Here is a 12,544-nt window from a genome sequence, read left to right as displayed (position 1 = left end):
GATTCTGTGGGCACCTGAACATCCTTGTATATACATGCAAATATATGTACATAAATATATGTAAAATAAATTTTGCAATGATTTTGCTATTTATTAGTCATTATTTGGCATCTTTACAGAAATGTAATTTTAGATATGTAGTATATGCTTTAAATAATAGCATAGCTTCATGTGATAATGATGTAAAATATAAATGTACTGTGGGTGTTCATGAGTGTGGCTGTTTATGGATGTATTGTGTGTTCATGTGTTTGGATGTGTATCGATGTGAGTGTTCATGTGTGTGGGCATGATATACATGTGTGTTCATCTGTTATGTATGTGTGGATGTTTGTGCATGTTGATGTGTGTGTGTGTAGTATATGTGTGTGCATGTATGTGGATGTGCTATATATGTGTGTGTGTGCATGTGTGTGTATGTGGTATATACGTGTTGGTGGAGGCCAGAGGTTGATGCCAGGATCTTCTCCATTGATTTTCAACCTTATTTTTTTCTTAAAAAAGATTTATTATATTTTTAATGATGTGCATATATGCGCATCTGTTTGTGGGTATATGCATGTGTCCTCAGAGGCCAGATGAGTTGGATAAACTGAAATGGAATTTACAGTTAGTTTGAGCCATGTGATATGGGTTCTGGGAACTGAATTCAAGTCCTTTGGAAGAGCAGTATATATGCTTTTAGTCACTGAGCTGTCTCTCCAGCCCCTCTACCTTATTTATTTTTACTTTTTCATGATAGATCATTCACTGAATCTGGTCACCCAGCAAAACTGGCTGGTTGTGGATTTCCAGAATCTGACTGTCTGCCCCTTGCCCTCAGCCCTGGGGTTTGAGATATGAGTGACCACGACTGAGTTTTATGTGGATTGTGAAAATCTGAACTCTTAAGTCCTCATGCTTGCACAGAAAACACTTTGTCCACTGACTCATCTCCCTAACCCCCTCGTTTTATTTTATATTTAATAAAGGGCATTATCAATAATCTTTAAATTGTGTGTTTTTCTGTAATCAATTTAGATTTTTGATTTTTATCATTTTACATTTTCTCATTCATGTTGTAGTGACTTCTTAAGTTTATTATATAGTTATCCATTTTTAGTATGATTTATAAGACTGGCAGAAGATGATAGTTTATAGCTTCATTCTATTGTTTAAAGTCATTTAAAATATCATTGTATTTAATTTTTAATTGTAATTTTTTTATTTCTTTAAGACTATAATTATATCATTTACCTCTTCTGTTCCTCCTTCCTATCTTCCCTATATACTTTGCTCCCCCCCCCCACTCTTTCAAATCCATGGCCTCTTTTTCTTTAATTGTTGTTACATATATGTGTGTCTATATGTGCACATAAAAACATTCAGTGTGCATACCCCTAAATTTATAAACAGAATTTACTGTTTTATGCAGTTGTATGTGTTTTCAGGAATGACCATTTGGTATTGGATAACCAGTTGGGAGAAGACTATTTCTTCTGTCTTCATCATTCCTTTGCTGATGTAGTTCTTTGTCTAGGTTGAAGCCTCGTGAGCTTTCCTCCATCCCATGGCTGCAAATCTATTGGCATTGTTCTTGTTCAGCTCCTGTTTAGGCAGCCATGTTGGTCAAAGTTCATGGGAGTAGCTTCTTTGGCATTGTCAGGAGACACAATCTCAGAGCAACCTTCTGATTCCTCTGGATCTTACAGTTTTTCTGCCTCCTTTGTTACAATGATCCCCGAGCCATAAGTTTCAGAGGTTCTATTGTAGATGTATTAGTTGGGACTAGGCTCCACAACTAGGCATTTTCATCAGTTATGATTTAATGTACTGGTTTATGTCTGTTGCAAAGAGAATTTTCATCGATGTGTAGTGAAAATGACATTTTGCGGGATATAATGATACATATTATATTTATAAAAGTTAAAGCTTATGCTGGTTTAATAAAGTGACAATTGTGAGTTCTACTCTAATATCAATGATTTCACCAGTACTGGGTGCTAGTACTGTTGGCTAGGTTTCCAGTATAGAAATGATTTCCCCTTCCCTTGACTGTCCCCCAAAGCCTCCAGTTTACTCCCCTACCCAGGGCGATCCATGTGTCCTTCTTAGGGTCCTCCTTGTTACCTAGCTTCTCTGGAACTGTGGATTGTAGTCTGCTTATCCTTTACTTATATCTAATATCCACTTATAAGTATGAATATGCCATGTTTGTCTCTCTGAGTCTGGGTTACCTCACTCAGGATAGCTTTTTCTAGTTCCACCCATTTGCCTTTAAATTTCATGGTGTCACTGATTTTGACAGCTAAGTAAATGTATCATATTTTCTTTAACCATTCTTCAGTTCAACGGCATCTAGGTTGTTTCCAGGTTCTGGCTATTACGAATAATGCTGCTATGAACATTGTAGAGTATGTGTCCTTGAGGTATGATTGAGTATTGCTGGGTCTTAAGGTAGATTGATTCCCACATTTCTGAGAAACCACCATACTGATTTCAAAGTGGTTGAACAAGTTTAAACTCCCACCAGCAATGGAAAAGTGTTCCCCTGACTCCACATCCTCTTCAACATCAGGTGTCCTCAGTATTTTTTTTTTTATTTTAGCCATTCTGATAGGTATAAGATGGAATCTCAGAGTCATTTTTTTTGTTTTTTTTTTTTGTTTTTTTTTTTAGAAAGAAAAGTAAAAATCAAACTTGTTTATTGTTGCTTTTTGCCATTTGGTAGCATTTTACACACAGGCTTCGATCTTCAGAATACCCTGGATTCAGTAGAAAAACCTTTTAAATGAAGTTTTGTACAATAGAAACTTCTCAGCAGTCAAAATTTGGACTGTAAAAAAATACATGCAAAACATACTTTTCTGAAAACACTTAACTTTGAACAAAGCACCGAACTACACAAATGCAGAATGAAAACAGCATTTCAACTCCACCAAAAGTAGTCATCATAAAAGGTGTAAAAGTCACCTAACTTCACTAGGCACTGTTCACTTTTTAAACAGGAGACAATAGAAAATATTGTCCACAAACAATATCCCAGCTCTATGGCAGGTTTCAGAAAGTCTTCAACTTCATGCTTTAATAGCGACGAGGTGAGTATGATCGCGATCTGGAACGTGACCTGTATCCTCCACGGCTGTAGTAAGGAAAAGGTGACCGCCTTCTGTAAATTTGATCCCTGTCTTGAGCAGCTCTCCATCCGCCTCCTCCTCCACCACCTCCTCTGTATGACCTGCTGTAATAGTCCCGGTCATCATAACCCCGATCATATCCTCTCTCAGAGTCATTTTTATTTGCATTTCCCTGATGATCAAGTATGTTGAGCAATTTCTTAAATATCTTTTGGCCAGGGCTGGAGAGATGGCTCAGCAGTTAAGAGCATTGCCTGCTCTTCCAAAGGTCCTGAGTTCGATTCTCAGCAACCACATGGTGGCTCACAACCATCTGTAATGAGGTCTGGTGCCCTTTTCTGGCCTGCAATACACACAGACAGAACATTGTATAATAAATAAATAAATAAATATCTTTTGGCCATTTGAGATTCTTCTGATGAAAGTTCTCTGTTTAGCTCTGTACTCCAATAAATTGGCATATTTTATATTTTGATGTCTAGTTTCTTGAATTCTTAATATATTTTGGAGATCAACCATCTGTCAGATGTAGGATTGGTGAAGATCTTTGTCCATTCTGTAGGCTCTCCTTGAAACACAGACAGCAACTCAACAGAGTGGATCAAGAGGTGAATGCCCAGGCTCTAGACCCTAGTCGCCCTGGGCAAAAATGCAGGCCCCTTCCCTACCTGTTTTAGCTGCATTTTGTATCTTAATCCATTTAGTCAGTTCATGTATTTTGATTTAAGAATTGAGGTTGTTGATATTTAAAGTTATTTTTGAATGTTGACTGCAGTTATTATATAGTTGATTTTTGGGTTCTTTGTAGATTGTATTTTAGTAATTGTAGCTTTATATTTCTTTTGACTGTTTATTCCTCTTTAGGTTTGCTTTGTTGTGTGTTTGTGTGTGTCTATTTAGTCTGTTTGTATCATTGGAAGTTTTTCATTTTCTGTCAATTATCGTGGCTAGTTTTACTGGATATATTAGTCTAGACTGGCCATTGTTGTCTTAGTACTTAAAATCCATTGCTCCAGGCTCTTCCAGTTTTAATAATTTCCACTGAGAAATCACCTATTATTCCGATGGGTTTTCATTTATATGTATGTGATTTGTGGTTATTCTCTTATAGCTCTCAATAATCTTTGTTATGGATATTTAGTGTTTTAAGTATAATTTATCACGGGAATTTTCTTTTCTGATCTTGTATATTTGGCATTCTGTGTGTTTCTGGTATCTATATGAGTATGTCTTTTCCTGTTTGAGAAAGTTTTCTTCAATGATTTAGATGAAGATCTGGTCTGTGTAATTGACCTGGGATCCCTCTCCCTCATCTATTCTTATAATTTGAAGGTTTGGCTTTTTTTAAATAGTGTTTCACATTTCTTGTATATTCCTTTTTAAGTTTTTTTCATAGAAATCCTCTATTTTGTCTTTGAGTTCTGATCTTCTGTTTTCTACTTGATTAATTCTTCTTGTAAGGCTTTTTTTGAGCTTTCTAGTTGGAGGTATTGCTTTTTTTCAATGCCATCTTTATTTCAGTTTGAGTCCCTCTTCAATGTTTCTATGTATTGAATTCTTTTTCTAAATTCTGGATTGTCTCCATAATTCCTATCAGCCTTACATTTGTGTTTTTTGGAGCATTACTGAGGCATTTATTCTCTTTAACTTCATTGAGATATTTCTTTTTGTCTTCTTTAAACCTTTCAAAATTTTGATGATGTTTGTAATTTTTCTTTTAAATTGCATCCTGGGGTTCATCTAGGTAGTGCTCATTTCCTTAGAACTGGTCAATTATTTTTTGTATGTGGGTGTACTACTTTGATATTGCATAATATTATTTGTATTTTTGTGGCTAGATCGGGGCAAGTGGACTTCTTTTATTAGCTGGTTTGGGACTATATCTTAGATAAGGATGTTACTTATTTTTATTAGTGTGTGTGTGTGTGTGTGTGTGTATGTGTGTGTATATGTGTGTGTGTGTATCCTCATTCATATGACACATATTTGTGTGGAGGTCAAAGAACAATTTTTCCTTCATTCCCTCCATTTTCATGTGATTTCTAAGATCAAACTCAGGTTATCAGGGTTGTTGGTAAGAGTCATTATCCTTGGGCTGGAGAGATTATTTAGTGGTTAAGAGTACTGACTGTTCTTCCAAAGCTCCTAAATTCAATTCCCAGGAACTACATGATGGTTTACCATCATTCATAATGAGATCTGGTGCCCTCTTCTGGCCTGCAAGCATACATGCAGGCAGAACACTATATACATAATAAATAAATAAATGTTATTTTTTTTAAAAGAGTCATTATCCTCTAAGATATATTGATGGCTCCCAAATTAGTCTTGCAAAAGTTTAAATGTTTTTCTCCCATTATAAAAGTTTCATATGCTTATTCAGCAAAAATAAGAAAAAGCAAGCTCTTCCTATAAACAGCTTAAGATGGCCTATGAAAATGGTTTATTAAGTGGTTCAAATATTTCTGTTAATTTAAAAAATATCAGACTTCAGTGTCCTGTATTACTGACAAACTCTGGTCATATTCAATGTAGCTTGCCACATTAATATTCTAGCAAATAGGGGAATAGCTTGACATTGTTTTAGCTTCTTATAATTCTTATAGCAATTTGGTATGCAAATTCTTAACGACTCTTGAAGCAGGATTCATTTTTCCATCTGTTTGATTTCATATTTATTATTCTATCCATGTATTTATTTATTTATTTATTTATATTTTATATCTAGAATCAATAAGCTGGGATCTGGAAGTGATTTTGAAGTTTATTTTCAGAGACTTGGAATTGCTTCAGCCAGAGCTCGCTACACTAAGAACAGGGTACACCATCTAGTAATTATTAATAAGTAGTATATCGGTTCACTCGTCATTATTGTAACAAGATACCTGGAATGATCACCTCACAAAGAAGTTTGTTTTGTTCAAGGTTTCGGAGGTCTCGGCCTGAAGTGTTTGTCCCAGCTCTTGTGGGGTTGTGGTGAGTCAGTACATCATGGTGGGAAGAAAGCTGCTTACCTTAAGGCAGCCAGGCAGCAAAGAGGGATTAGAAGGAGCTGTATTGCCACTTCCTTCTCCTAGGGCATTTCCCAGTACCTTTTCTGGGGGCATTTCTTTTTAGTTATGAAATAGTGTGTTTCATTACGACTTTTTCAAATATATGCATACAATGAATTTTAACAATGCTCATACTTTCCCTTGTACTGTCTGCACCCTCTTATACTCCCCCCTGTAGTTTTTGTTTTGTTTCAAGTAATACTCTATCTACTCTCATGTATTTTCCTTTAAATTTAGATATGTAGATTCTGTAAATTGGGAAAATATACCATATTTTTTATTCTCTGTATGACTTTGTTTAAATGGAACTCAAGCTCCATCCATTTTTCTATAGCACTTCTTAAAATTGTTCTACTCCACTGGGAGGATAAGCTTGAACTTTCAAGTCTTTGTATAAGTCTTTGGATGGAGGTTATTCCAGGTCCAAACCATAGCAGCATTTCACTAATATGAACTAGAATTGAATTGCATGTCATCAGGTAGTAGGTGGACGTGGGACCCAAGAAGAGTTCAAAGATGCAGACAGACTGCTTGTTCCTGCTCCTTTGTAGATACACTATGAAGGAATGCGGGCTGTTCTGTGAATGCATTACTACTAAGGTTTTTCATTGAAATGCTAGTTCATGTATAAATGTCAGATGCATAGCTGGTTATACATATTTTCTCAACAGAGAATTTGCTGGAAAAATCTTATTTTGTTCTGTGGATGTAGCTCAGTTGGTAGAGTGCTTGCCCAGGGTGCATGAAGCCTTGGGTTCCTTTCTCTAAAATGGACTGTGGTAGTATATGCCTGTAATCCCAGTACTTGGAGTGAAACTAAGGGGAACTGAAATTCAATGTCATCCTTGGCCACATTGAGAGTTTGAGATCAGCCTGGGCTAGACTCTCACTCAAACTAAATAAAAAAAAAACAAGTAAATAAATAAAATTTTATTTTGTAGTCCAGTTGTATAGGCTCTATATGCCTTTTCCTCAGAAGAAATGTCTTTGTTGAGGGGCATGCTGGGCTAGGGTTGTATGTTATCTATCAGTTCCCCTTCTACATATTGTTGTCTGTCATGAGGCAAGGCCAGTGCATAGAGAACAGAGCAAGTTTCTCTCAATTTTTAATTTCCTCTTACTTTCTATTCTGTACGGCTTAGTTCATATAATTGTCAGTCAACCATTCTGATGACTTGCAAGTACTTAGATGTAGTGAATGTGTGCTGTCTTGCTTTGACAATATCTTAAGTTCTGTCATACACCACACCCAAAGTACCATATACCAACATCTTGCTTGTACATAACGCATATTGGTTGTCTGTTTGATTATCCTGAATACAACCAATGATAAAGAAGCAAAGATAGTTCCAGAATACTGTAAATTAGATGAATGAGCATTGTATACTATATATTAATACTCATTTTTAAATACACCTGAACATCAAGCAACATGAGTTTAAATGGTATGAGTCCATTTAGATGTAAATATTCTTGAGATTTTTCTGCAATTTGAAAAAGATTACAAAGTAAAGACTCTAGAAATGTCAAAAAACTTTAAGAGCTAGGTATGTCCTACATAAAATATATGCAGATGAGTCTACTCTCACCTCTTACTGCTATGAAATATATACAAAATAATGCAAAAAATAAATTTATCAAAGTTATTTATTGAATTATAGATGGCACCATTTGCAATATAACAACATATAAATAAATGTGAAGATAGTACATTAAATTATAGCTGTATAAAGTGAACTATAGAATATAATATACAGCCCCATGAACTTTTTCAGTTCATAGCTTTGAATTGTGCTGATTTGAATAAGTATTTCTTCAGTTATAAAAACCAAAGGTTGGATGAAGGTTACATGAATTACAAAATGAAGACAAAAATTTAAGTTAGTGAGCATTTTGACTGTAGTGTTTTAATTATATTTTTAACTTACTCAATTGATGAAATCAAGGCTGTTTATTTTTCTTTAATCATGTCTATGACTAAAATATAAATTGAAAATATAATTCTTATTTTTCAATTCTTTCTCCATTTTAGAAAACAGATAAATACAGTAGCTATCCTGTATACCATACCATCTATGAGACGTTTGAATTAGTAGAGAAGTTTTATGACCCCACATTTAAAAAACAGCTTTCTGTGGCTCAGTTGCGAGGAGCATTGGTATATGAGCTTGCAGACTCTGTAATCATTCCTTTCAACGTTCAAGACTATGCAAAAGCCTTGAAAACCTATGCAGCAAGTATCTTCAATTTATCCAGGAAACATGACCGTCAACTGAGAAAACATGCAGTGTCATTCGGTAAGATTTTATAGACTTTGTTGTAAACTTTTTTAGCTCCTATCATGGTCAGTGCATTCTAGAAGAAATACCTGCTCATTTACTAATTATTTCTCACAAGAACTTTAAATAAATGCTGAATTAGGGGTCTGATTTAATCTGAAATATCTATGATGAAACCATTACTTATGAAGTAGTGCTACAAAAATTAAATTAGGTAAATATTTTTCTATGTTACTATTCTTATTAATATTTTCCAAATATTAAAAATTATAGTCACAAATTATTGTATATATACTATTATTGCTTAATATATTCATCAATATTTGTGTACATGAAGGCTATTTTGCATAGATATGGTCAGCCTTTCATTTTATGACTGGCTCTTCATGTCATGTGTCTTCTATAAACTAGGGGTGAAACACAGTACAATGCAGTGACATTAAACACTGGATCTGGAAGCATTGGATCTTGGCCTGACTCAGATATTCCCCCTTCCACTTGTACCTGTGACATTAAGAACACTTAACTTCTGGGCTGCCAACTTCTTAAGCCATGAACCTGTAAAACACGCTTTACTGTTGGAGAGATTATTAGGGAATCTGTAGATCAGTAGCTATCAGTGCTGAGTGTTCAGTGAATGTTGCCTACTGGCACTAATTATAAATATTTTCTTTCCTGACTCCCAGATATATATATTCTTTGCATATGCCAAAATAATTAAATTTGTACTGAATGTCTCTTGCGTACCAAGTATATTTTTAATGTTAAAGTTCTATTTGTTAATTTATCAAAGAACTTGAAATTTAATGTGAGAAAGGGGAAGGCAAATACAGATGACAAGTTACTGGAGGAGCAAAAAGAATAACTAACTGCATAGAGAATAGGGATGGAGTTGGTCATTAGTGACAGGTGAATGTTATTTTGATTATTATATTAGGATTAGTTACTTTTATGAAGTTATGAAGAACAGCAAATATTTTCTTCATTTTAAATTAAAAATTACATTTCTAGAGTCATTGTGGGGGCAGATGTTGCGTGCTACCATGTAGACACGGAGGTCAGAGTACAATTTGTGGGAGTTGGTTCTCTCCTACTGTGTGGGTCTCAGGCATTTACACCCCCATCCAGTCCTCCTCTGTCTCCACTTAGATGGTCCAATCAACAAAGCATGGCAAACCAAGCTTCCCCCTGCCCCCACTGCTTCATCAAGTGTGAACAAGGCATCCACCAACGGGATTAGGTTCCAAAACTCCAACTCATGCATCAGAACAGGTTCTAGTCCCACTGCTAGGGGCCCCACAAAAGACCACATTACACAATTGTCACTCAAATGCAGAGGGCCTAGTCCAGTCCCAGACTGGCTCCCGAGCTGTTTGTCCAGTCTGTAAGCTCCCACAAGCTCAGGTCAGCGGTCTCTGCAGGTTTCCTCATCACAATCTTGATGCCTCTCTACCCTCTCTTCAACTAGACTCCCAGAGCCCAGGCCAGTGGTTAGCTGTGGATCTTTGTATCTGCTTCCATCAGGTACTGGATGAAGGCTCTATGATGACAATTAGGGTAGTCACCAATTTGATTACAGGGAAAGGCCAGTCCAGGCACCCTCTCCACTATTGCTGGGAGTCCAAGATGGGGTCATCCTTATGGGTTGCCAGGAGCCTTTTTGGCACCAGGTTTCTCCAGGACTCTGCAATGGCCCTGTCTATCAAGCTATCTCCCCCATCACTCTCCTGCTCCATCCTGCTCACAACTCGACCATCCTGATCCCTCATGTTCCCATCCTCCATCCTCTCTCCTCTACTCTATCCCACCCTCAGTTTCCTCAGGACATCCCATTTACTTCCTCTTCCCTGGGAGATCCATACATCCCTCTTGGAGTCCTCCTTGTTACCTAGCTTCTCTGGGGTTGAGGATTATAGCCTGGTTACCCTTTGCTTTACATCTAATATGCACTTATGAGTGAGTACACACCATGTTTATCTTTCTGGGTTACCTCACTTAGGATGATTTTTTTTCTAGTTCCATTCATTTGCCTCCACATTTCATAATGTGGTATTGTGCAAATATTACTCCATTGTGTAAATATACCATATTTTCTTCATCCACTCTTCAATTGAGGGGCATGTAGGTTGTTTCCACATTCTGGCTTTTACAAATAATGCTGCTATGAACATAGTTGAGCAAGTGTCATTGGGGTATGGTTGAACATCCTTTGAGTATATCCCAAGAATGATATTGCTGGGACTTGAGGTAGATTGATTCCCAAATTCCTGAGAAACTGCCATACTGATTTCCAAAGTGGCTGCACAAGTGCAAACAAGTGCACTCCCACCCAGCAATAGAGGAGGGTTCCCTTTATTCTGTTGTAGGAGGCTGCTTGTTCATGTCTCAGCCTCCCAGATCTGAAATAACCACACAGAAACTATATTAATTAAATCACTGCTTGGCCTATTAGATCTAACTTCTTATTGGCTATCTCTTACATATTAATTTAACTCATCTCTATTAATCTATGGCTTACCAGGTAAAGTTCTGGCATCTGTCTCCTGTGGGGCTACATGGTTTTTCTCTGACTCTGCTTCTTTCTCCCAGCATTCAGTTTAGTTTTCCCTGCCTAGTTCTACTCTACCCTATCAGGCAAAGCCAGTTTCTTTATTAACCAATGGTATTAACAGCATACAGAGGGGAATCTTACATCATTATCCCACATCCTCTCCAGCATAAACTGCCATTAGCATTTTTGATTTTAGCCATTCTGACAGATATGAGATGGTATCTCAGAGTCTTTTTAATTTGCATTTCCTTGATAGCCAAGGATGTTGAACTCTTCCTTAAGTGCATCTCAGCCATTCCAGATTCTTCTGTTGAGAATTCTCTGTTTAAATCTGTACCCCGTTTTTTAATGGGATTATTTGATGTTTTGATGTCTAGTTCCTATAGTTCATTATATATTTTGGAGATGTCCTCTGTCGGAGTGGAGTAGGTGAAGATCTTTTCCCATTCCATAGGCTGCTGTTTTGTCTTGTTGACTGTGTCCTTTGCCTTACAGCAGTTTCTCAGTTTCAGAGGTTCCATTTATTAATTGTCAATCTCAGTGTCTGTATTGCTGGTATTATATTCAGGAAGTAGTCTCCTGTGCCAGTGAACTCAAGGTTATTTCCCACTTTCTCTTCTATCAGCCTCAGTGTAACTGAATTTATATTGAGGTCTTTGATAGCCTATGTGTCTATGTTAGTGAATACCCATCAGATGGCATATTGTCATATCTCTTCCATTTTAACAGTAGCGTTTGTCTCTGCTATCTCCCACCTTCACAATCAAAATGCTCTGTTAGTATCAGGAAGCAATGATTATTCAGAAGATGTATTAGTGAAGAATGTGGGTCAGATGAGTGAATGAATCAATCAATCAATCAACGAATACATAATTTATACTCCTAGTTCTTTCTGTTCCACTAAACAACTCACTAGGTTCTTATACTGCTACTGCTGCTCTGTAAATGTTATTTCTGATGAACCCTAAAGACATAGTTCAGTTTTTATCTTGATTTCTGTACTATACATGAAATTTGGATCTTCTTTAACATCCTGTTTCCTTTGCTTCCATCATACCCGTTATTAGATTACTTGCTTTGATTACATTTTAAACAAAGCTTGGAAAAGTTGAGGTTGAAAGGACTTTTTTTGAAAATACCAAATGTATTTATATTGAAGGCCCGACCCCATTGGCAGATGATGTAGCAGAATCATGTGATCTGAGTTACAAGCACTTGATCTGCAAAACAGACTCAAATGCAAGCAGTATATTAATCATGCATGTCAATTCCTGCTTAGAACACACACAACATGGCAAATAGGTTGTTGTAATAAAAAGTATGTGCTGAAAGTCTAATTATATTTTTAAAACTTTATGAAATAAAGAAAAATATGTCCAGACTAAACCTTATACTGTTTCTCCATTTAGATATATTAATTTGTCACAAGTCACCATTTGAAAAAGATGTTAAAGCCGGGCGGTGGTGGCACACGCCTTTAATCCCAGCACTTGGGAGGCAGAGGCAGGCGGATCTCTGTGAGTTCGAGACCAGCCTGGTCTACAA

General features: G+C 36.5%; 1 protein-coding gene across 1 annotated transcript in view; it reads left to right on the top strand.

The window, feature by feature from the left end:
* Window positions 1-12,544, top strand: part of Naalad2 (N-acetylated alpha-linked acidic dipeptidase 2) — a 46,865-nt gene that overhangs the window by 28,992 nt on the left and 5,329 nt on the right. The window contains exons 16-17 of the mRNA XM_026779286.1: window positions 5,845-5,935; window positions 8,202-8,466. Coding sequence (XP_026635087.1) covers window positions 5,845-5,935; window positions 8,202-8,466 — 356 coding nt within the window. The remainder of the gene's footprint in view (window positions 1-5,844; window positions 5,936-8,201; window positions 8,467-12,544) is intronic.

Source organism: Microtus ochrogaster, chromosome 5, assembly GCF_000317375.1.
Source record: "Microtus ochrogaster isolate Prairie Vole_2 chromosome 5, MicOch1.0, whole genome shotgun sequence".
Classification (NCBI taxonomy): Eukaryota; Metazoa; Chordata; class Mammalia; order Rodentia; family Cricetidae; genus Microtus; species Microtus ochrogaster.
Note: the sequence above shows the minus strand (reverse complement) of the source record. Positions and strands in the feature narration are given on the sequence as shown.